General features: G+C 61.6%; 2 protein-coding genes across 5 annotated transcripts; one reads left to right on the forward strand and one right to left on the reverse strand.

Annotated features, from left to right (window-relative positions):
* The first annotated feature begins 224 nt into the window (after positions 1-224).
* RELA (RELA proto-oncogene, NF-kB subunit) lies at positions 225-8,819 on the forward strand. Its single transcript, XM_047878073.1, has 11 exons — positions 225-365; positions 996-1,022; positions 1,125-1,276; positions 1,426-1,574; positions 2,228-2,319; positions 2,684-2,815; positions 3,652-3,756; positions 3,978-4,190; positions 6,399-6,479; positions 6,569-6,643; positions 7,398-8,819. Exons 1-11 carry the CDS (start codon positions 359-361, stop codon positions 8,030-8,032), a joined length of 1,668 nt encoding a protein of 555 aa, XP_047734029.1. The 5' UTR covers positions 225-358; the 3' UTR covers positions 8,033-8,819.
* Positions 8,820-10,662: 1,843 nt separating this feature from the next.
* On the reverse strand, positions 10,663-22,369 carry SIPA1 (signal-induced proliferation-associated 1). Of its 4 annotated transcripts, none has more exons than XM_047878005.1 (16): positions 22,273-22,369; positions 19,195-19,955; positions 18,367-18,494; positions 18,105-18,281; positions 15,881-16,055; positions 15,073-15,176; positions 14,658-14,815; positions 13,968-14,577; positions 13,363-13,637; positions 12,229-12,450; positions 12,003-12,114; positions 11,801-11,909; positions 11,601-11,702; positions 11,451-11,505; positions 11,150-11,228; positions 10,663-11,055 (listed from the first exon to the last, which is right to left on the reverse strand). In XM_047878005.1, exons 2-16 carry the CDS (start codon positions 19,865-19,867, stop codon positions 10,909-10,911), a joined length of 3,126 nt encoding a protein of 1,041 aa, XP_047733961.1. In that variant the 5' UTR covers positions 19,868-19,955; positions 22,273-22,369; the 3' UTR covers positions 10,663-10,908. The 4 variants fall into 4 exon arrangements, with proteins under 4 accessions (XP_047733961.1, XP_047733960.1, XP_047733959.1 ...); XM_047878004.1 differs by having other exon boundaries at positions 11,451-11,526; positions 22,273-22,368; XM_047878003.1 differs by having other exon boundaries at positions 11,801-12,114.
* Positions 22,370-22,894: the final 525 nt, after the last annotated feature.

Here is a 22,894-nt window from a genome sequence, read left to right on the forward strand (position 1 = left end):
ACCCGGGAGGCAGCCCAGCAGCCCCGCCAGCCTCGGGAGTGGCGTCGGGACGAGCAGCCTCTTGGTCCCCGGAGCGGCGCGCTCTGGTTCCCAGACTCCAGCGGCGGCGGCGGCGGCGGCGGCGGCGCGCGCGGCCTCTCAGACTTGAGCGCGGCGCGCGCCTGGCCCCGCGCGGGTGGCGGCGGCCGCGGCGGCGGCGACGGCGGCTGAGCGGCGCAGCGCGCAGGCGCGGCCGGATTCCCGGCAGTGACGCGGCGGCGGGCGCGCGCGGCGCATTTCCGCCTCTGGCGAATGGCTTGGCTGTAGCGCGCGCTGCGGGCCCAGCTGCGACCCCGGCCCCGCCCCCGGGACCCTGGCCATGGACGGTGAGGGCACCCTCTGACCCCGCGGGGTGGCCGCGTCGGGGTCTCCGGGACGGCGACGGGAGCCCCCCGCGCCGCCTTCCGCCCCTTCCTGCGCCGACGGGCGCTGCGCAGGGAGCGGCCGGCCGGATGGTGGCGCGGGGCGGGGCGGGCATGGAGGGGTCTGACTCAGTTTCCCCTTTAGGTGGCGGAGACTTGACTCAGTATCCTCCGGCGGGGGAGGGGGGAGGGGTGGCTGTGAGCTTTGACTCAGTTTCACCCCGGGGCCGTGGGGGCAGTTCCGACTTGGTTTCCTTGTCAGGGGAGAGACTGTGTCTGACTCCGTTTCCTCTCAGGATGAGGTGTGGGAAGTGCCCTCCCTTAGTTTTCCTTCTGGAAGTAGGAAAGGCCCCGACTCCATTTCCCTCCGTAAAGAGAGGACGCTATACCCAGGGTTCCCTCGCGAAGCAGGTGCTTCTGCCTTCTTTACCCCTTCTCCTTAGTTTCACCCGCAGGTCCCAGGGAACAGGCCTTGACAAAGTCTCCTTCGGAGGGAGGGAGCCTGGCTCCATCTCCTCTCCGTGGGGAAGCAGGCCCTCCCTGGTAAGGATGGGAAGTGGGCTTGTGCTGACCCTCGTCTCCCTCCCCTTTCAGACCTGTTTCCCCTCATCTTCCCGACTGGTAAGTGGACCAGCCTTTCCCAGTGACTGGGGAGGAGCTCCCCAGGGTTAGGGGCATGGAGGGCAGCCGCCTGACCGGGGCTGGTCCGTGTCCCCGCCGCAGAGCCGGCCCAGGCCTCTGGCCCTTATGTGGAGATCATCGAGCAGCCCAAGCAGCGGGGCATGCGCTTCCGCTACAAGTGCGAGGGTCGCTCCGCGGGCAGTATCCCCGGCGAGAGGAGCACGGATACCACCAAGACCCACCCCACCATCAAGGTCAGCATGGCTGTTAGCGGTGGGGTGGGGGGCACAGAGAGGGTTTGCGGGAACGAACGGTGGTAGGCTTGCTTCCGGGCCCCGGTGCAGTGTCTGGGAGTTGGGTCTGGAATTCCTGAGTTTCTAGATGTTCTCTGTACTTTGAACAGATCAATGGCTACACCGGGCCAGGGACAGTTCGCATCTCATTGGTCACCAAGGACCCTCCTCATCGGCCTCACCCCCATGAGCTGGTGGGAAAAGACTGCCGGGATGGCTTCTATGAGGCTGAGCTCTGCCCAGACCGCTGCATCCACAGGTGAGCTCCTGACCAGCAGGGTGTGGGGGTGGGGGGACAAGAGGCAAGGCAGTTGTGTAGCTGTTACTGTCTGGACAAGGGGCCAAATGCCTCACTCCCAGCTCTACAAGCAGATTCCCTTGGTCTTGGAGTTACCTGTTTGTGCACCTCCCCTGTCAAGTAGATAAGAGCTCTGTGGGCTAGGGCTGGATCCCCAGTCACCTCAACACCTGAGATAACTTCACAGATGAAAATAAAACAGTGTTAGGTTGGAAGAATAATCTGCTGGTGGAGGGGAGGGAGGTAGGAGAGTCAGGAGGTCAGGAAAGGCCTCTCACTTAAGGCTTGAATAGTGAGAAAGAGCAAAGAAGCATGGAAAGAACATTCCAAGCAGAGTGAACACATGCAAAGGCCTCAAAGTGGGGGGGTGAGTTTGGCGTGTTTGGAGAACAGACAAGAAGCCACCATGGCTGAGGGCAGGGAGCCCGCAGGGACCGTGGCCAGGGCCGGGTCGCAGGGCACAGGTGCTTTTCAGCCACAGTAAGGAGTGGGGTTTCTTTGCAGCACAGGAGGAAGCCATTCGAGGGGGTGAAGCACAGAGGTGATCTCGTGAGTGGGGGGAGGGGGGCAGCCTGGGCAGAGACCGTGGGACTGATGCCTGGTGGGGGACTCAGCTTCCAGAACCTGGGGATCCAGTGTGTAAAGAAGCGGGACCTGGAGCAGGCCATCAGTCAACGTATCCAGACCAACAACAATCCCTTCCAAGGTGAGGGGGCGAAAGCCTGGGCCTGCTTGAAGCACCCCCACCCTCTGTCGCCCCTCTGAAGCCACCTTCCCTGCACCTCTCCCTCACTGGCCAACAGTCATAGTGCAGACGGAATCTTGCTGCCCATTCAGTACACACTCCCATTTTTCCATTGGGGAAACTGGGAGCCAGTGAGGGGACATGACATCCAGGGTCCCGTGAGGGTCATACAGGTCAGTGATGGGTCTAGAACCTTGTCTCTCTCCTGCTTTAGGACTCCTACTGTTTGACACACCCTCAGCTAACCCTCCTGGCCCAGAGCTCCCTGCCCCCCCTCATTCCCTGCCATGCCTCCCAATCTCCTGACCATGTGCTTTTGTGGCAGTTCCCATAGAAGAACAGCGTGGGGACTACGACCTGAATGCGGTGCGGCTCTGCTTCCAGGTGACAGTGCGGGACCCGGCAGGCAGGCCCCTCCGCTTGCCACCTGTCCTCTCGCATCCCATCTTTGACAACCGTGAGTGGCCGGGCTAGCCGTGGAAGGGAGAGGGGGATGGGCCTGTGAGGAGGAAGGGGGTTGGCTGGGTATGGCCTGCGAGAGGAGCTCTCGCTTGGTTCAGGCATCTTGTGGATTTGTCACCTCTTCTGTGTCCCGCTCTGTGCTGGCTGGGGGGACAGGGCAAAGAAGACCCGGAGCTGCCTGTGAGGTGTCGCTTCTAGGCTGGCAGGGAGTCCATGCGAGACAGGCATTTCCACTACATGATGGGAGGATAGTGTGCCCGGAACGGTACTAACGACTCCGGGAAATGAACTCCCAGGAACAAGAAGATGTTACCAGAGTAGTAATTCAATGATGAAATCTCATAGGAAGTTCACAGATGATTTGGGCCAATGTTGATCCGTTGCAGCCTTTAATCAAGTAATCAGCAGGATGAGTGGGAATAAAAGGGCCCTGGAGCCCCAAGGACAGAAAACCAGGATGAAGTGGAGGTCAGGAGGGAAGGGTCTGTTACCAAGCAAACTGGGTCTTGAAGGGTACTTGGGTCTGATGGAAAAAGAGGGTATGTGACCAGATTGGTTCCCCCAGACTATAAGCTCCACGAGGGCAGAGATGATTAAGTTTTGTTGTGTTTTCTGTGCGTGGAACAGTGCTGGGCACATAGTAGATAAACAGTTGCTGAATACGTTGGGCTGAGGGGTTCTGGGGACGGTGCAGCCCTGGCTGCGGAGGTGTGGTCCGCAAGCTCTGAACAGCCTTGACTCTGGGATGGACAGGGATGTTGCATCCCCTGCAGGCCAGCCCCGGAGACCTGCGACGGTTCAGGGCTTCCCTCCTTATTCCCACGCCCTCAGGTGCCCCCAACACCGCGGAGCTCAAGATCTGCCGAGTGAACCGAAACTCTGGGAGCTGCCTCGGGGGGGATGAGATCTTCCTGCTGTGTGACAAGGTGCAGAAAGGTACACACCAGGAAGAGGGCTGGACTCTGGAACAGGAGGTGAGGGGCAATGCTGAGCGGAGATGGTGAGTGTCAGGAGACTGGCTTTAAACACTCCCCCTAATGCCTCGGGGGCAGCAGAGTGATGTATCTTGGGAAACAAGTCTCAGCGATTGTGGGGGGGCGGGCAGCGAGCCGTATGAGTCGAGCACGGTGACCCACATTGCTCCCCATCTCCCGCAGAGGACATTGAAGTGTATTTCACGGGACCAGGCTGGGAGGCCCGAGGCTCCTTTTCTCAAGCTGACGTACACCGACAAGTGGCCATTGTGTTCCGGACACCTCCCTATGCCGACCCCAGCCTGCAGGCCCCCGTGCGTGTCTCCATGCAGCTGCGGCGGCCTTCAGATCGGGAGCTCAGCGAGCCCATGGAATTTCAGTACTTGCCAGACACAGGTACACAGCTGGGGAGGGAAGCAGCAGGACTGTCGTCTCCAGCCAGCAGACGTGAGGCTAGGGCTAGACGTCTGGGGCTGTAGTAGTGGGTCAAGAACTGGAGTCAGGGCAGGGATTTATACAGGAATCAGATTCTCTTTCTTGCCTCAGTTAGTAGTAAGGATCCCTGAGATTGGCTGAGTCCTTACATGTTTGCTCCTATTCCAAGCGTATCAGTGAATTACCTGATTTTGTTCCCTCGTGAGCTTTTTGAGGTAGAAGATGGCATCTAAGTTGCCTGAGGTCACATAGATAGTGAGCGGCAGAGTTAGTATTTAAACTCAGGCCATCTGGCTCTAGGGTCCTATTGCCAGGCGATGTGTCTCGTCACTCCCACGTAGCCATGATTTGGTCAAGGCTTTCGGGCATCTGACCACATTAGGAACAGCCAGAATGATCTTCGGTCCCAAGCCCGTCGTCGAGCCTGAGAGTGTTTTCTGTCCCAGGAGCAGCCTGATAGAGTTTGGAAAGCAACCCCCGAAATAGCCATCGGTTCATTCCACAAATAGTTATTGACACCCACGTGGTGTCAGGGCCCGTGCCAGGTATTGTGAACACAAAGACGAATGAGATGTGTTCCCTGCTCTCCAGAAGCTCAGCCTCATGAGAAAGACAAACATGCAGGACAGATTCTTAAGTGACAGAAAGAGCTGTGAAACAGAGGGAGGTGCGTGCAAAGAGCTGGAGATGGCTGCATGGGGCAGGAGTGTTTTAAGGTGGAGAAGGCCCCAGAAGCACATTCTCCAGGTAGGTGGACAGACACCTGGAGGCGCAAGGGCGTTGGAGGGTGCCCATCGCATTTGGGGGCAGCCTTGTGGGAGCTGTCGGCGGGCACTGAACAGGTGCTGGCAGGAGGGCCTCGAGTGTCAGACTCAAGGCATTCATCCAAGATTTCATCCTAAAGACAGTGGGGAGCCACCAAAGGTTTAAGAAGGAAGGGACACGCTCACTGTCCTGGATCTGGAAGGTGGATCTGGAAGCTCACTCTGGCAGGAATGTATAGAGGATCCGAGAGGGAGAGACTCCAGGCAGGGAGGCTCTTGTGGAAGATGCCGTAGTCCGGTCCAGGAGAAGACGTGGTGTGAACCTTGCAGAGCCAATGGCAGAGGAAGACAGTCTCCTCCACCGCTGTCTCCCTTGGGTGCCCTCCGCCCCCAAGCCCTTCTGTCCGACACACACCAAGCGGAGTCCCTCCTCGGGACCTGTGCTCCAGCTGTTGCCTCTGCTTGGAGTGCTTGGATCTCCACATGATGGGCCCACACTGGTGTTTCCATGGCCACCTCTAAGCTCGACTCCCCAACCTCACTTCCGGTTCTGTTACATCAGCCTGTGTCTCTTCCTTAGAGCTCCTGTCACTTGTATGTGGTTGTGTCCCTGTCCCCCTGTCATGAGGATGTCCACTTTGGGGGGAGCAGGAGCCTTTGTCTGCTTACAGCCATACCCCCAGTGACTAGAATGGAGCCTGCACGTGGTGGGTGTTGGTAAACGTGTGTCATGTTAGTAGATGGTGGAGAGTGAGAGAAAGGAAGATGCTGAGGATGATTCCAAGGTTTCTAGTTGGGGTGACAGGGCAGACAGGTGGTGAGGGGCCACTGGAGAAGGAAGAACCAGGTTTTTGAGGTGAGATGATGCGGCTGGCTTTGGACTGATGGTGTTGAGTACTGATGGTGTTGGAGTTATCCATGTGCTCCAGTACTTAGAAAGGCAGTCCTGGAGGCTCCAGACTGAACTAGCAAACCATCAAAGATAAGAATACAAGTCCTTGTTGGTCTTTAGCAAGCCTATTATGCTGCCCCAGAGTGCAAAGATCATGGCCAGGCCTGGATCAAGGCTGGAGGTGAGCTAGGACGTGGGCAGTGCAGGTAAGAGAAAAAGCTGGAGACGGCTTCACGAGGGCTCCTGTCCCCTCAGAGCATGACCCCTACTTGGAGGCACCCACGTGGCCTTTGAGGGGGGTGGTCAGATTCAGTGACCAAGGCCTTCTCAGAAAGCTGTGGGACTCTCAGAATTGCGTGTCAGTGTCATGAGGCCCTTCTCATTGGCAGGCAATGTTTGGAGAAAGGGTCTTACGGAAAGGTGGTCTCGTCCTCTTCCTCCTGCGGGTCCTTTGAAGGCTCTGGGGATCCAGCTGAGAAGAGCAAGACCCACTTCTCCCCATTACTTTTCTAGATGATCGTCACCGGATTGAGGAGAAACGCAAAAGGACATACGAGACCTTCAAGAGCATCATGAAAAAGAGTCCTTTCAATGGTGAGAGGGGCAGTGCAGAGAATTAGAAGGTGGTGGATAGGGGAGGGGAGACCCTGGGGGCTAGGAACTGACCCAGCCTTGCCCCACAGGACCCACCGACCCCCGGCCTCCACCCCGGCGCATTGCTGTGCCTTCCCGAAGCTCAGCTGCCGTCCCCAAGCCAGGTAAGAATTTCCTGTTGCCCCACCAGAACTGTGGGCTCAACTCTATTCAGCCTGTGGCTCTGGGCTGGAGGGGGTCAGCTTTACCAGCGGGTGTCTGAAGCTTACTGTCTGTGGGGCTCACAGGGCTTAAGGTCTAGTTACCCACATCAGAGTCATTTGGGGGGGGGGGGGTAGTGAAGATGCACATTCCTCGGCCCCATCACTGACCTGTGCAATCCAGAGGCTCTGGAAGCGTGGCCCTAGAACCAGCTCATGAATTAATGCACGTTGTGGTCTGAGAACCACTATGTCAGCTAAACCCCATACTGGATGCCGCAGGAGACCGTTCAAAAATGCAGTCTTCACCCTCAGCTCTCAGTTGAATTAGGGAAGCAAAATCTCCTCCAGCAGAATGTGCATGCTGGTATGTAGCTCACAAAAGAGCGACCAAGTGCCCTGCTTCAGGCTTTGACTCGCCGGGCGCTCACTGGGCTCATGGTCTGTGGCTTGGGTTTTACCAGCTGATCTCTGACAGCATCCCTTCCTCTAAAAGGCTGGGAGAGCTTTGCGGGCTGGAGGGCTCCACAGGAGGACGTGGGGATGGAACCGAACAGGTCAGACTGAGGAAGAAGGAGTGAGGGTGCTAGCCATGACCTTCTAGGGAGGGACCTCCTCCTAGGGACTGATCCTAAGCACTACTGACAGGGGCTGGGGCACAGGTGACAGGGTGGGTCTCTGCAGCCTTGTCTGACCCGACTCTGTCTCTCTCTCCCAGCTCCCCAGCCCTATCCCTTTACGCCATCCCTCAGCACCATCAACTTCGAGGAGTTCTCCCCCATGGTCTTCCCTTCCGGGCAGATCCCAAGCCAGACCCCTGCCTTGGCACCAGCCCCTGCCCCAATCCTGGCCCCGGCCCCTGCCTCTGTCCCGGCCCCTGCCCCTGTCCCCGCCCCTGCCCCGGCCCCAGCCCCGGCCCCTGCCCCAATCTTAGCCCCAGGCCTTGCTCAGGCTGTGGTCCCGCCTGCTCCCAAGACCACCCAGGCTGGGGAAGGGACGCTGACGGAGGCCCTGCTGCACCTGCAGTTTGACGCCGATGAAGACCTGGGGGCCCTGCTCGGCAACAGCGCCGACCCAGCAGTGTTCACAGACCTGGCATCCGTCGACAACTCTGAGTTTCAGCAGCTGCTGAACCAGGGTGTATCTGTGGCCCCCCACCCAGCTGAGCCCATGCTGATGGAATACCCTGAGGCAATAACTCGCCTGGTGACGGGATCCCAGAGGCCCCCTGACCCAGCTCCCGCTCCCCTGGGGGCCTCTGGGCTTCCCAACGGCCTCCTCTCAGGGGATGAAGACTTCTCTTCCATTGCCGACATGGACTTCTCAGCTCTTCTGAGTCAGATCAGCTCCTAAGGGGGTGACACTTACCCTGCCTGGGGTACTGGGTTGCAGGGGATTGAAGCCCTCCCAAAGCAAGCACTTATGGATTCGGGGAGGGGGGTGTGCTCCAACTGCCCCCAACTTCTTTGGGTGATGTCTTCCGGGGGCTGCATTTTATTCTTTTACTGGCAGTGTCTATCTCTCTCTCTTTTTGGAGGTGCTTAAGCAGAAGCATTAACTTCTCTGGAAAGCGGGGAGCAGGGAGGACTCAAACTCTTCCCCTATCCTGATGTTCCGCTCCCTTCTCTTTACAGGGAATTCTGGGGGCCCCCATCCCTACCTTCCAGCTTCTAATACTCTCCTAGAGAGAGGGACAGGCTGGAGCTATGGCCTTTGAGGCCACAAAGCCTTATCACCAAGTGTCTTCACATGATGGATTCATTCACATCTTGTGCCAAAATAATGCCTGTTACCAGCCCCTCTGTGGTGCTGGCACGTTGTCCTTGAACTAACACCAGCATTTGAGGGCCTGGCCTTCTGGCCCTGCGGAGGTCTCTGCCAGCTCTCCTTGCTCAGCTGTGGCTGTAAGGGAACTGGTGGGACAACACTGGCCCTGTCCGGGATCCTGGGAGGTTCGGTCTGAGACCTCTCTGTTCCCCCTTTCCTCAAGTGCCTTAATAGTAGGGCTAGTTGTTTGGAGAGTAGGGGGGAGGGCAGGCTGGCAGCTCTCCAATCAAGAGGCTCAGTTTTTACTGAAGAAATCAAAGCAGTTGGACTCTTGCTCTTTCTATTCTGAACTAATAAATTTGTTGCCAAGCTGGCCAGAGATTCCCCTTCTTTCAGCAAACAGCACACTCTTTGCTGGTCATGTCAGGCTGGACATTAGCAATACAGAGTTGGATGAATAGTTACACTGTCATCTAGAAGCCTGCAGTCCGAGGATGTCCTTGGAATGAAATGCCCGTGGATGAAAGCAAGCAGCTGATAGGGGTGGTGTCCCAGCACAGTGAGAGCTCAGCAGGGCCCAGTGGCTGTGGGGATGGAGTAGTTTCAGGAAGAGCTTCACAGAGGCCATAGGGGCAATCAGCTTCAGGTCTTTGATCAGAGGAGGGTCAGTCTTGCAAAGGGTCCAGCCAGCGTTGGAAGGTGAGCCGGGTAAAAGAGACAATGTTGGAAAAGTTGGATGGGGCCAGGCTATAAAAAAACATGAAGGACGCTGGACCGAGAGGTTTGGATTTCATCTCTTGGGTGGTTGAGGGAGAGTTCGCATCTGTTGGGGAAGGGAGGTGCTAGGTAAAGGTCTATGCTTTGACATCCTGTTCTGCGAGGACCAAAGAAATCTTAAATCTGCAGCCCCGAGAGCCTAAACAAAAGCCAGGCCACAGCCCAGAGGCCTGGAGCTGCACGTACTTCCGGCTTGACCCGACGCAGGCGCAGTAAGGCAGTGTTCGCGAAGGCTCGGGCCCGCAAGACCCCGCCTTCTCAAGTGCGCACGCGCACAGGCGGCATTCCGCGAGGGGCGGCCCTGTAATGCGCTTCGGGGAAATCCCAGTCCTGAGTCGGATGGCATGTAAGTTCTGTGCTCTGCACGTCTGCGGGAGGGTGAAGGTAGAGGTATGCGGGTTACTAGTGGCGCTTGCTGCAAAAACTAGCGTGTACCCTGGGAACGACAGTAGGCCCTGGCTGCAGACTCCGGTGGCGGACTGCCTGCCGGCGAGGAAGACGCCAGAGAGCGGCAAAATGGGGTATCGGAAAGCGTCTGCAGAGCCAAGCTTGCGTTCCAGCCTCTAGCCCAGCGGGCGGAGCCAGGGGCGGGGCCCGAAGCAGGGTGGGCCACTCAGGGACCAGGCCAAGCTGCGCGTCCGCGTACGGGGCGGAACCCGAGTGTGGTCGCCAGGTCAGGACCCCTGCGAACCCGCGGCCCCATCGCCCAGGGAGGCCGGGTTCGGTGGAACCCCGGCCCCGGCCCCGGAGGCGGGGCCCGGGCGAGCCGGAGGAGGGAGGTGAGAAGGCTCTTGACCGGAGGAAGCAGACGGCGTAGCTGCGTACGGTGGCCCCAGCCTGAGGCCCGAGGGCAACGAACCGAATGAGCCCTGGTCCCCCTACCCGGGCCACGCCTCTCCCTTGGCCTTCCCAGTGTCTTGCAGTCACCTGCCAGGGGTCGAGGGAGCTCCAGTCTTGGGGGCTCGGTGACTACAGAGAGGAGAAGTGGGGCCTTCACTGGAGGGCAGGGCCTGGAAAAGGACTTTCCATCGGGGCATAATCAGCCTCTCTCCTTGACCCCTAAGCTCCTCCCCCACACCTGCAGGCCCACCTCTGTCCCTCTGCCCCTGGTCTCACTCCCTCAGGTTTGGTTCCAGGGCAAGGGCCTGGCTGGGCCTGGCTCCCATATAAAGCAGAGTAAGTGTGGGGCGTGGCCATCTGCTTCCCACCAGAACAAATAAATGTTTGTGGGAGAGAAACCAAGGGGTGGCCTAGCCTCAGAGAACCCCTCAGCGAGTGCTGACCTAGGCCTGAGCCAATGTCCCCAAGGCCTGTCCTTCTAACTGGTCCTGGGAACTTGGCACGAGCCTCTGGGGTCAAAACCGATTTGCCCCCAACCCCCCCCCCGCCCCCCCCCCCCCCCCCCCCCGTCGTGTCACGAACACCCACACAGACACAAATAGTAGTGGCTTCTTTACTCCCCAAAGTCCCCTCTTCTCCACAGAATATTTACAAACAGGGATGGGGGGTAGGGGCAACTTCACCACCAAATAATGGACTGGGGAGTGGGGGCAGTGCTAAGACGTGCCTCTGTGCGCAGGGAGAGTTCCTGAGGAGGGCCCCGGGCCCGTTGTGACCCAGGTACCCTGAAGGACCTGAGCAGTTCCAAGCAGGTCCACAGCCAGGCTGAGGCTGGCCCAGACAGCTCAGTCCAGGTCGGCAGTAGGTGAGCCCAGCTGCTTGGAGGCCAGGAGCAGGCGCGTGGCTGCACTCTCTGATTCGGCCTGCAGCCTCCGGTTGTTGTGACGCAGGCTCCGCACCTCCTCCTCCAGGGCCGCCTTGTCTGCCTTCTCCTGGGACCGGTGGGAGGCAGGTGTCAGAGCAGCGCCTCCTTTCCCAGGGCGGCCCTGTAATTCCCCGCCGGCCCCCAATCCGCCCCGTCGTCACCTTCTGCAGATCTTCCTGCAGCTTCCTGAGCATGGACTCCAGGCGAGAGACCTTCTCCGACAGGTTCCCAGGTTCTGGCCTGAGGACGTGGGGGACAGGTTCATGGGACCAGGGTAGGTGTCAGCACCTCCGGCTGGCTCCCAGCCTGCTTAAATGAGATGGGCCCAACCCCTGTGTTCTCAGACTTCTGTGGGTGTGAGCGCGGAGCCCTGCCCAGGACAACGCTTAACTCTAGCGGACGGGCACGTATGGAGGCCACGCAGGTACAGTGAAGGGGCTAGATCCGCACAGGGAGGCTTACTCAGCATCAGACTTCGGAGTTCCCTTGGCATCCCCGCTCTCTGGGATGGGCTGTCCTGTGGGGACAGAGGGACCATCTGGGCAGGAGGATAAAGGGGGAAAGATCCCCACCCCATCCTGGCTCCTACCCCCGGCGCCCTGGTGGCCTCACCCTCCCGGGACAGTGACTCCAGGATGGTGTTGCAGGTGGAGGCGATCTCTGAGATGGACTGCCACTCATCTTCCAGGGTCTCGCTGCCCGCCTCTGACATGACTGTGGGCACAGGGAGGTGGGCTCAGCCCAGGGAGAGCTCAAGCCAGCCCCTCTTCTGCCCGACCCCACCCATGACCCACACCTTGCTCCAGACTCACTTTTGCTGATGGAGTTCCTCAGAGACAAGGTTCGTGGCAGGAAGGAGGCCCTCAGCTCTGGGGCCGGGTCGCCCCTGTCCTCACAACCACTGGGGCTGCCTGGCCCATCCTGAGGGGTATTAATGGGTACGGATGCAGTGACGTCCACACTCCCCACTGTGCCCACCACCGCCCTTTGGGCTCGAGTCTTGTTTTTGCTCACCCGGGTGGGTGGTGTCTCCCGGCCAGCACTGGGTGCTGACGGCTTGGCCGTGGCGGCCAGGAGGAGGTCCGGGGTGGTGTTAGGAAGGACCGGGGCCTCGTCTGACAGGGAGCTGGGGAGAGCAGAGACAGTTCAGCGAGAGAAGCACCCCAGGGCCCCCGCTCTCACAGACCGCGGCTGTCCAACTTCACTGGGCTGGACAAGAGGGAGGGCCGAGAGGGAGCACCTGCGGGGTGACGGTGAGTCCTGACTGTGCAGGAACTCGGTCCTCTCTTCAGCCAGATCCCCAGGCCCCGTGGAACTGCCACCCTCCAGCAGGCACGCTTGTAGCAACTGCTGCGTGGTGGGCTGCAGGGTCGCCGCCCCGGGGGCCTCATCCTGCACGGGCTCTGGGGCCCCCCGCCGGCTGGGCTCCTGCAGAGACAGCGTGTACAGCTCCGAAAAGCTCCTGGCGGGAGAACGGGCGGCGTCAGGCAGGAACACCCTGTCCCCGGTGTCCCGCATCTCCAGCCCCACTCCCGGCTGTGCCCGAGGCTCACTTCCAGGAGGAGAGCTCTCCAAACACCCTAACGACAACGAAAACTGTTTGCCTGACTACTGGCCATTTTTTCCACCCAGCGCTGCCCCTGTGTATCCTGGGCAAATCACTCTGAACACCCGTTTCTCCGTCTGCGAAATGGGTAAACTGTTCCAATTGACAGCCCGCTGTGAGGATTTAAGTAACCCGGGGTAGAGATCTAAAACCTCCTGCCTGGGAGCCAAATCCAGCCTGCGCCTTTTTTTTTTTTTTTTTTTTTTTTTTTTTTTTTTTTTTCTGTTTTAGCAGATGTGCCTGTTTTCCTACTCCTGTGAGCCAAGAGTGGTTTTTACATTTTTAAACAGTTGGCAGAAATCAGAAGAACATTTCATGACACACGAAAATCAATAAAATTCAAATCTCAGTGTCCACAAATAAAGGTTTAGTGGAACAAAGGAAACGAATTCGTTCATGTGTCCTCTACGGATGCTTTTGTGCTACAGCACAGTTGAGTAGCTGTAGCAGAGACCAGGTGGCCCAGAAAACCTAAATATTTACTGTCTGGCCCTTTGGGGGAAAAGTTTGCATATCCTGGCTTAAGCCGGTAAGCGGCCGGTTGCATGTATGCGTCTGTGGGTGATACTTTTTAAAAGATGGGGCTGCTATTGGATCTTGGCTTCACTCTGCACCTGCGACTCAGAGAGATTAAGAAACGTGGGATTCGCTGGAGGAGAGCCCTCCCCACGGGTATTCTTGGGAGAATGCTAATGGCGACCCGGGAGGCACAGGCTCCGCGGTGGCCAGCTGCCAGGTCCTCCCACCTCCCCGCATCCAGGCCCTGACCTGCGGGGCCGGCCGCTCTCGTCGGGGGGCAGGACGGTGACGCAGACCTTGGGCGCCGAGCGCAGCAGCTGGGCAGCGGCCTCCGGGCCCAGCCTGGGCAGCGGCTGGCCGCACACGCGCAGCAGGCGCGCCCCTGGCCTCAGCCCCGTTGTCTCCGCGAACGTGAAGCGCTCCACGTGCGTGATGAATCCCTCGGCGTCCACCTCGAAGCCCAGGCGGCCTTGGCCTTCGCGGGGCAGCGCCAGCTCGAGGGTCTCGCAGCCTCGGCTCACCAGCTGGGGCGTGGCGGGGCGTGAGCAGGGCGGGCACTGCGCCAGCTCCAGTCCAGGTCCCAGACCGCCTACCCCACACCCCCGCACCCCTACACCCCGGCAGATGAGGACCTGAGGCTCAGAGACCGGAAGTCACCTGCCCGACGACCTCCCCGCCCCCCCCCCCCCGCCCCTGTTCCAGCTCTGCCAAGCGCCAGGGTAGGGTTTGCCCCCAACCCCCAATTTCCCCTTTCGCGGGAGAGGCGGCGGCGGGAGCGAGGGGTTCCACAGCCCGCTCCGCCCCCCGAGGTGGGGAGGGACCCGGCGGCGAGTTGCCTTACTCCCGGGCCTCACCTGCAGACGCGCCACCACCTCGCCTACGGCATGGCCGGGGGGCCCGTCGAACCGCAGCGTGATCGCCTCCCCGCGGCCGTGGTACAGGTCGAGCCGCTGCTCGGAGAAGGTCCAGGCCAGCACGTCGCGACAGGCGCAGTTGAAGACCACGCGGCCGTCGCGCGGCGCCACCAGCACCAGCGTCTCAGCGGAGATGCCCAGCAGGCAGGGCACCTCGGCGTCGTCGGGACCACGGGCCTCGGCCCCCGCGGCGCCCCGCGCTCCGGGCGCCGCGCGCACGGCCCACACCAGCGCCCCCGCCGCCTGCAGCTCGGAGCCCGGGCCCCGAGGGGGCGCCCTTCGCCTCCCGCCCAGGGAGGGCAGGCCAAAGCGCGAGGCCGAGTCCAGCGACGTAGTGGTCACCTCGTTGGTGGCCAAGTCCTGCAGGTACTGCTGACGCGTGCGCGTGGCCATGGCGTGGAACTGGCGTGCGTGGCCTGCTGCCTGCTCGCCATTGAGCGCCTTGGCCAGCAGGAAGGCGCGGAAGTCGGCGTTGGCCGGGAAGGGGCCTCCGCCCTGGGGCAGAGACGGCCCAAAGGCAGGGGTGTCCTGGGTGCGGCTCACGGCCACCCTGAGGGGAGGGAGGCGGTAGTTAGGGGCCACTGGGAGGGTCCGTGGCGGTGGCAGAACTGGGACCACCCAGGCACCCACCTGTAGGAGGTGTGTGGCGTGCAGGGTGCGTGAGCCCGCACCACCAGGAAGATGTGCTGAAAGTGCGAGCGGATGGTGGCGGGGCAGAAGGGCTTGCTGCCAGGTTCCTGGAACACGATGGTCACGATGTCGTTGCCAATGTGGCGTTTCCGAAGGAGCTGGGAGTTAGATGGCAGGAGATGTAACCCGGACCCGTCTGCCCAAGTCCCTCCTAATTCTGGCAGGGCGGAGGCTGGGCACCAGGGGCTCCCCCACCTGCCCCTGGGGAAGGTCTGGGGTGATTGTCTTTGGGGAGGGTTGTTTGGGCCTCGAGAGATCTCGGGTCAAGGTTCGAATGCCACCGCCCACGCGACCCCCCTCCATGGTTCCCCAGAAGCCCGTGGCCATCCCCCAGCCCCGCCATAGCTCTTCACACCTGCTGCTGGTTATTGGGGGTGTAAGGCAGCATCGTGGACACGTGGAACATGATCTCGTGGTCCTGGTACGTGGTATACAGGGAGTGTGTGCCTGTGGAATCCGCTGTGGCCAGGGGTTCGGGGACACGGGGGGAGAGCAAGAGGGATCGGCTCGAACTTGGCATCCCTGCTTGCGGTCTCGAGCTCCTGTGCCCCCCAACCAGCAGGCGGACCACCCCTCGCGCCACCAGGTCACGAAGTCATGGCTTCGCCTGTGGCTGCTCCCTGCCCCGTCCCCCACAGGCTCCAGCCTCCAGCCTAGGCTCGGCGTGGGCGTGCGGAGATAGAAGAGGACCTCAGTGAGGAGTGGCCTGCTCTGAGGGGGGCGGAGGTGGGTGTCCCAGGAGAGGACAGATTTGGCCCAGGAACCAGCATGCGTGGAACAGCTGAGTGGAAGGAGGCCAGAGGTGCTCCGAAAGCGGCCCTGGGGCCCTTCCAACCCGGGAGGCGGGGGCATTCCCGAGGAAGCAGGGCTGGGGGAACGTGTGTGTTTGACGGAGGGAGCGGTGCCTGCCAGCCCGCGTGGCTCCAGCTCAGGCAGTAGGGCATCAGGGCCTTGGGGGACCGTCCTAGTCCTTCCTTCCAGCCCGTGGCTTGCCTGGCCAGTGTGGCCCCTGACCCACGTCCTCAACCTGCCCAAAGAACTCTTCAACCCGGGCCTCAGACCCAGGACACTACAGGGGGAGCGGTGACAAGCCAGGGGGCTCTCACCAAGGCCGCCTGCCCCTCAGCACCGGTCCGCCCCCACTCCCAGCCCCGGGGCCTCACTTTTGGTGTCCAGCTGGGCCCTGTAGCTCTCAAAGCCTTTGAGCCGCACCACGTCGCCCAGCAGGGTGAGGAACTGCGTGAAGGCCGGTCCTGCCTCCTGGTTGTTGTACATCTCCTCCTCCGAGCCCTGGCCGGCGCGGCAGTACAGGATGCCCACCTTGCGCTGGAAGCTCAGCTGCGGGGCAGCACAGGCAGAGGGCCCAGGCCTCAGTCTCTCGGGCCCTGCGCCCACCGGGTCTTGGGCAATGGGCTGGGGGCTGGGCTGTCTCTGCGAGCGGCCCTGAGCACCTCCCTCGCTAAGCCACCTCTGTGTTTCTGCCTATAAGTGGGTTTGGTCTGTCCTGCCCCCTCCCCCCACCCCACCCAGTGCTCAGGAGGGTAGAGGAAGTCACAGGTGGGAAGGCACCAGGAGGGGGGTGGTTCTCATGTGACCACAGACGAGGTGATTCGTGGAAAGGACCCGGCCCACGGTGCGCTCCCTCCATCTCTGTGAACGTTCACATTGTCATCCTCCTTATCTCAAGGCTAGCCTGTCCTCCCCTCCCTCGAACCCCAGGCATCCCCAGCCCAGCCTCTGGAGGCCTTGAGCCCTGCACCCCCTCCGCTCACGCTGCTCCCGGCTCCTTTCCATCCGGGGTTAACCGTGCACAGCTCAAGGTGCTCTGGCCCCTCGGGCTCCAGCCTCCTTTCTTCACGAGAAGCTTGTCTACACTCAGTCCCCACTTCAATTTCATCACTCCTGACTCCTGCAGCCCCGCTTCCACCCCAGCTCCAAATCCCTGCGGCTCCTTCAGCCATGGGCGTGCCTTACCCTGGCACGCTGTCTCCGTGGTGGGCGCCTGGGACAACTGGAACTTCACTTCACCTGAAACCCTAACGACCCCACTGTCTCCGGCCTGGGCCTCTTCTCCGCCCGCGGTCTCTGCCCTCGGTGACGGTCGCAACCGTCTCCACGGGAAGAGACTCCAGTCTCTGCCTCCAGCTCAGACCTTCCTTCTGAGCTCCAGACCCGTTTCTCCGGCTGCCCAAGTGTCCTTCCGCCCACTCGGCACCTCACCCCCCTCACTGTGCCGCTCCCATCCCACCCACCTACCCCTGGACTGTCATCTCCTCTTCACCTCTGCCATCATCACCATCAGGTCTGGCTTGGATGACTACAACAGCCTCTGGCCTGGCCTCCCTGCCCCTCCAGTCTGGCCTCCACACTGCCACCTGAAGGCTGCTCTACCTTTCATACCTTCCATGGCTCCCCAGTGCCCCCAGGACCAAATGCAAGCCTTCCCGAATACAAGCCTTCCCCATCCCCCTTCCCCCCAAGTGCTACTCCTGCCTCACAGAACTGCCTATAGGACCCCAGTGTGACCTGCCCTCAGTCACTAAGCCTTCACACAAGTTGTTTCTTCTGTCTAGAAGACACCTGTTCTTCCTGAGCCAAGCCCTTACATTTCCACCATGATACTAAACCCCAAGCCAAGGAAGGGCTGTCAAGACTACCCTTGGCGCCCCGCGGAGCCTTCAATATTCCTCTTTCACTGCTCCACGATTAACTGTGGGTCTCTCTCTCTCTCTCTCTCTCTCCCCACTGGCTGTGAGCTACTCCAGGACAGCACCTGGTCTGGACATGTCCCCAAGTGTCCAGTCCGGGGCCCAGCATCAAGTTGCGAGAAAATGTTTGTTGAATGGCTGACAGACCGAATGACACAGAGGAGGAGAATCGGAGCCAGTGGGCAGCTTTCGGCACAGGGTCGGGAAGGACTTCCACTGGCTTGATCTGTCCCACAGTGGAACAGGCAGTCCCAGGAAGGAGTGAGCACCCCACACTGAGAGGAGACTAAGCAGCACCTTGCAGGGCAAAGTGACAGGGAAGGAGAGGGACTTGCAGGAAGGGGAACAAGTGGTCAGATCAGTGTTTCTCAACTGAAATGTACATGGCAATTAACTTGCGATCTTCTGAAAGTACAGGCTCTGATGCGGTGGGACAGGCAGGGCCCAAAAGTCTGCGTTTCTGACAAGCTCCCAGATGGCGTGGATGCTGCTGGTCTACGGGTTATACTTTGAGAGGCAAGGCTCTGGATGACCTGTGCTGCCCCCTCTGAAAAGCCAGCTCTCTTGGGGTCACCGTCCAGCCCAGGATCAGGGTCAGGGCTAGGCGGCTGGGAGCTGAGCAGACTGGGTTCAGACCAGGTCTAGCTGTAGGGGCTGCGCGGGGACACCGGCCACTCACCACTTGCTCGTCCAGTGTGAGCAGCGTGCGGGGCACCTTCGGTGAGGCTGAGCCCAAGCGCAGGCAGGTTGGGCTCAGCCGCGGCGCCACGTGCTCCAGAAGCTTCCTCGGGGACAGACCCCGCGGGGGCCCCGGCGGCAGCGCATCCTCCGAGATGGTGCCGCGGAGGGTCCGGAGCTGAGGAGGGGACATGGGGGCGCTCAGAATCCATACAGGCTTTCGAGGAGGCGAAGCGCGCTCGGGTCCCATGACCTCGGCCCACCTGTGTGGTCCGCACGATGACGCGGTAGCTGTGCAGAGTGCCTCCTCCGCTGCCTTCCTTCTCCTCCCGCCGCAGGCTCACTGCCACCGGGCCCAGCACCTCGTCCAGTCCGAAGAAGTTCTGGTGTTCTGGAGGGGGGTGCGGGGGAGGGCCAGTCGGTGGATGACCGGCCCCACACCCCCCCGGGGGTCCCACCCCCGCTCGACCACGCCCATCACTAAATCCACCCCCCCCCTACACCCCATCCCCTCACCTAGTGGGGGGACCCTAGACTAAGGCCCACTCCCTCCGCAGCCCCGCCTCCGTTCTACCAGGCCAAATCCCTATCCGTGTTTGGCCCTCTGCCCCGCCCCCTGGGCGGCTCGGCACACCTCACCCCTGCCCCAGACCCAGGGGGCCAATGCCCGCTCCCTTCCAGGCCTAGATCCTGCCGGGCCCCGCCAGCCACATCCGCCCATCTTCTGCTGCAGGACGTCTGGGGCCCTCCCTTCTGGGAACTGACGAGAACGAGGTTCCCAGGTGCAGAGGTTTCCACACCTCACTCTTCACCTCACAGAAGTGTTGATAGAAATTCTCTCCCCAGCCCGGAGGGGTAGGAGGGGTAGGATGAATCGATGGAGGCAGAAGGCCTCAGGTGGTTAAAGCTGGTTAAAGGTGGTTAGAAGGCCTCAGGTGGTTAAAGCTAGGCCCTGCAGGGCAGCCTTGGCCCCAGAGGCAGACCCTGACCCTTCACGCAGCCGGCCGGAAACTTGACAGGGAAATGACAACTCCTGAGCCCTACCGTGTGCTGGTCAGGTGACAGGGCCTGCTGCCCAGCCCTCCCCTTACCTTTGCCGTAGAAGTACTTGCGGTAGTAGCCAGCACCCAGGTCTGCGTGCTCCAGGCTGTAGGCCGAAGTTCGGTTCTGCGGCTCCTCCAGGATGGACACGGCCGCGTTGGGCAGTGCAGGGGGCACGGGTGGGGACGCCGGTCCACCCAGGCCCAGCTCGCCCTCACCCCCGAGCTCACTCACGAAGCCAGGCGCTTCGAGCAGCAGGTCCGAGCTGGCGGACAGGTCCTCAGCGGAAGCCGGAGTCCCAGAGCCAGCCTCTGCGTGGCCGCCCGTCCCCCGCGGCCTCGGAACCCAGTCAAAGAGCAGACTCTGCACGTCATAGTGGGCGAACCAGTGGGGCTCAGGCACCGGCGGGAAGGCGGGCTCCGGCTCCTCGGCCGGGAGCCCCAGCAGTGCCAGGGGGTCAGTGAAGAGCCGGGTAGGGGTCGCGGCAGGGCGGCTGGCCTCCTCGTGGCTGTGGGCCCGGGCGCGAGGGCTGGCCGGTGTGGGGGGCCGGGCCTCGCCGGCATCGCTGCCGCTGCGCAGGAGCGGGCCCCGGGCTGGTCTTGGCTCGAAGGTGTGCGGTGTCAGCGGGGGCCGGGCCGGCTGGCGCAGCTTCCGAGCGAAGAGGTCATCGGTGGGCGCAGGGGCCGGGCCCCGCCGAGGGCTCCCCACGCCACCGGCCCACATGGGCGTGATGTGGGCCCGGCTCTCCGGGGGCCGGGTCGCATTGGCAGGCACGGGTGGTTGGTGCCCGGGTGGCAGGCCAGTTCCTGCCCTGAGGGAGGAGGGGGCTGTTCAGTGGGGCCTGGGGAGAAAACAGGAACCCGGGCCCCCAGCCTGGCCCTCCACCACGCGGGTTGGCTTCCGGCCCCCCTCCGCGACCATCAAAGCCTCTTCCGCTTTCCTGGCCACTTCCTCGTCTGCCCTAGGCTGAGGTTTCCAGCCCCCTCCTCCAGCTAAGTGAGGGGCAGGGCCAGGGGCCGGGCTGTCTGGGCCTTGGCCCTGAGGGTCTTGGAGTCCGGGCAGCCCTGGGGCGGTCAGTTCCTATGGCACACACCGTGGCTCTGGCCTGGGCCCAGAATGAGGGTCCCCACCAAGTCCTGGCCCAGCGAGACAGACGATTCGTCTTCACTGGGACGGGAAACCCACGGGGCCACTGATGTCTGGGTCTTACCCACTTGACAAAGGGAGGACGTCCTGTCCCCAGAGACCTTCCTCCCTGCCCCTCCCACTTCCTTCAGGGTCCCGGAGGAGCCGAGCACCCAGAACCTGGGTCTCGATGCCCTGGCCCTCATGGCCTCAATACCTCAAGGACACAGAGGTTCCCGGGGGGCACTGGGAGGGCAACACAAACGACAAGAGTACTTCCTTCAGTACAGGAAGTGGCCCCAACTCTGAGCCCAGCCCCCTGCCCAGCACCATATCCTGAGGAAGGTGCTGGGGTCACACCAGCTCAGTCATGGGACCCATCCCCCTGGCCCGAAGGACAGGCCCAGGCTCACTCTCTGCAGCCTACTGTGGCCATGCCTGGGGGCAGGGGAAGGAGTCACACTGACGGAACCCCTTTGCTGGAACTGGGACCCACGGGACGGCTGCCTACCTGGCCTCACTGATGCTGACAGGGAGGTCTGAACCCCATGTGACAGATGGTCAAACAGATCCAGAGAAGGGGATGCTCTTGCCTGAAGTAATTCCATGTTACAGCAAGGATTTGAACCTAGCTCTGTCAATCTCCAGGGCCTAGACAGCGCCGTACCTGCCCACTCCCGTCCCTGTGTGTGTAGGTGTGGGGTGAGCGGGGGGTGTTGGGCTGAGGCTCGAGGTCTCACGGGACGTAAGACTGAGATACCCAAGGTCCCAGGGACCTGCTAAATGCGGAAACGTGTCGAGGCCAGGGGCAGGGGCCAAGGGTAGTGTGAGAAGGTGAGGGAAGCCACCCCAGGTGAACTCAGGTTGGTGTGGGCAAGCAGGACAGGGATGTGGGACCCTCCACTAGGAACACAGGCGACTGCTGGTAGGGCTTTGGGCATCCTCCGGTGACACTGTGTGTGGCCGGGGTGGGGGCCAGGGCTCTGTCCACCCTTCAGCTTAAGCTCTAAGACAAAGCAGGGGTAGGCCACCACGCTCGGGGTGCCTCCTCCGTTAGTTTCTCCTAGGACAACCTCTGACCTCACCCCCGAGTCTCTGTTCCCTCATCTCTAAAATGGGGTTAACCTTCTGCCCTTTCCCAACACCACTGGGAGCCTGAAAGGAGGTTGAAGAGTGTGAAGCTGACCATGTGTGGTGATGATGCAGGCCCTGGTCTTGGGCCTGGGTTGTGAAGTGTGTGTTGGAGTGGGAGGGGACACGAGAGAGGGGAGCCGTGTAAGCCCCTGCTCCGCGTGGGCTGAGCTCTGTGTACGTGTCTGTGCACAGCCCATGGGGTGCCTCTCGCTCTGGCCCAGTGCTGGGCTCTAGCCTTGCCTTGGGGGGTGTTCTTGGGCTCTGCCCCCCACCCGGCAGCTTCACACAGGGTCCATTGAGGCCGGGACATTCCTCGCAGCCTGTGTCACTTGGGGGGAGGGGGCCGGCCCCGCCCCCACAGATCCGGAAGGCCTGGCTGCCCCAGGAGGAGGCCCTGGACGCTTCCCAGCACATCTGGAGGTCACGACCCCATTTCTGCTGCCAAGGGGGCGACAGATGTTTCCTCCCAGGCCAGGCCCGAGACTGGGGGACGGTGCGCAAAGGCTGAGGAGGAGGCCGCCCCGAGACAAGGGGAGCCCCAGAACAGGGGGAGCCCCTCACACAGCCGGCAGCAGGGGCAGTCGCCAGCGCCGCCCAGAGGAGTCGGGGGCCGCCGCATCCAGTCGCCGGCACACTGGACGGGCCGGGCCATCACGCAGAGCAGAGTGGGGGCCGCCGGCCGGAGGCAGGGGACTGGACGTACTGATTCGGGACTGGAGCTGGAGCCCAGACGGAGGTTGGGAGGGTGCAGGCGGCGAACGCGGCGAGGACCCCCCTTCCACACGCACACCACCCAGGCCCACGCCAAGCCACCTTTTCCCCTGTCTGGCCCGACCTCGGTGCTTCCACTCCCCCGCTCCCGCCGGTACCTCTAGGGCTCCCGCCTGGTGGCCGCCTCCCGCGCTGAGGTTCCGCTGCCTCTCCCGTTAGCGCTAGGGCGCTGGCTCCGCCTGGGGGCGGGGCCGTGCCGGGGGGCGGGGCCGCCACGGAGCGGGCGGGGCCGGCCTGGGAGCAGCCTGGGCCGGCGGGAAGCACCGCGGGCGGGGACTGGCCAGGCGTCGGCAAGGCGGGCTGCAGTCCGAGCGCTGTGGGGCCTCCAGCCTCCGCCGAGAAACGCTGAAGTGTACCTGCCGTCCAGACCAACTCCGAGGGCTACAGCAGGATTCCTAGAGCGTTTAGCAACCCCCTCCCTTCCCACCCATCCACCCCACGCAGCAGGTGCCCAGAAACTGAGTATTTATGAGCACTTACTAAGCACTGAACCCTACTCTCCACGCGCTCTCATTTATTCTTAAAACATTTTGGACAGGTGTCCTCTCTTCTTTATAGCTGGATAAATTGAGGTTCAGAGATGGGCTTCGGCTAAAGTCAAGGCTGATAATTATAGGCACTAGCCTCATGAACTGGAAGTGTTTGAAAATACAGGGATGAGAAAGTGAACAAAATGAACTTCAGACCAAGGCTTCAAAAGGAACAGGTTGGGGGGGGAAG

The sequence above is a fragment of the Prionailurus viverrinus genome, chromosome D1, assembly GCF_022837055.1.
Source record: "Prionailurus viverrinus isolate Anna chromosome D1, UM_Priviv_1.0, whole genome shotgun sequence".
In the NCBI taxonomy this organism is placed as follows: Eukaryota; Metazoa; Chordata; class Mammalia; order Carnivora; family Felidae; genus Prionailurus; species Prionailurus viverrinus.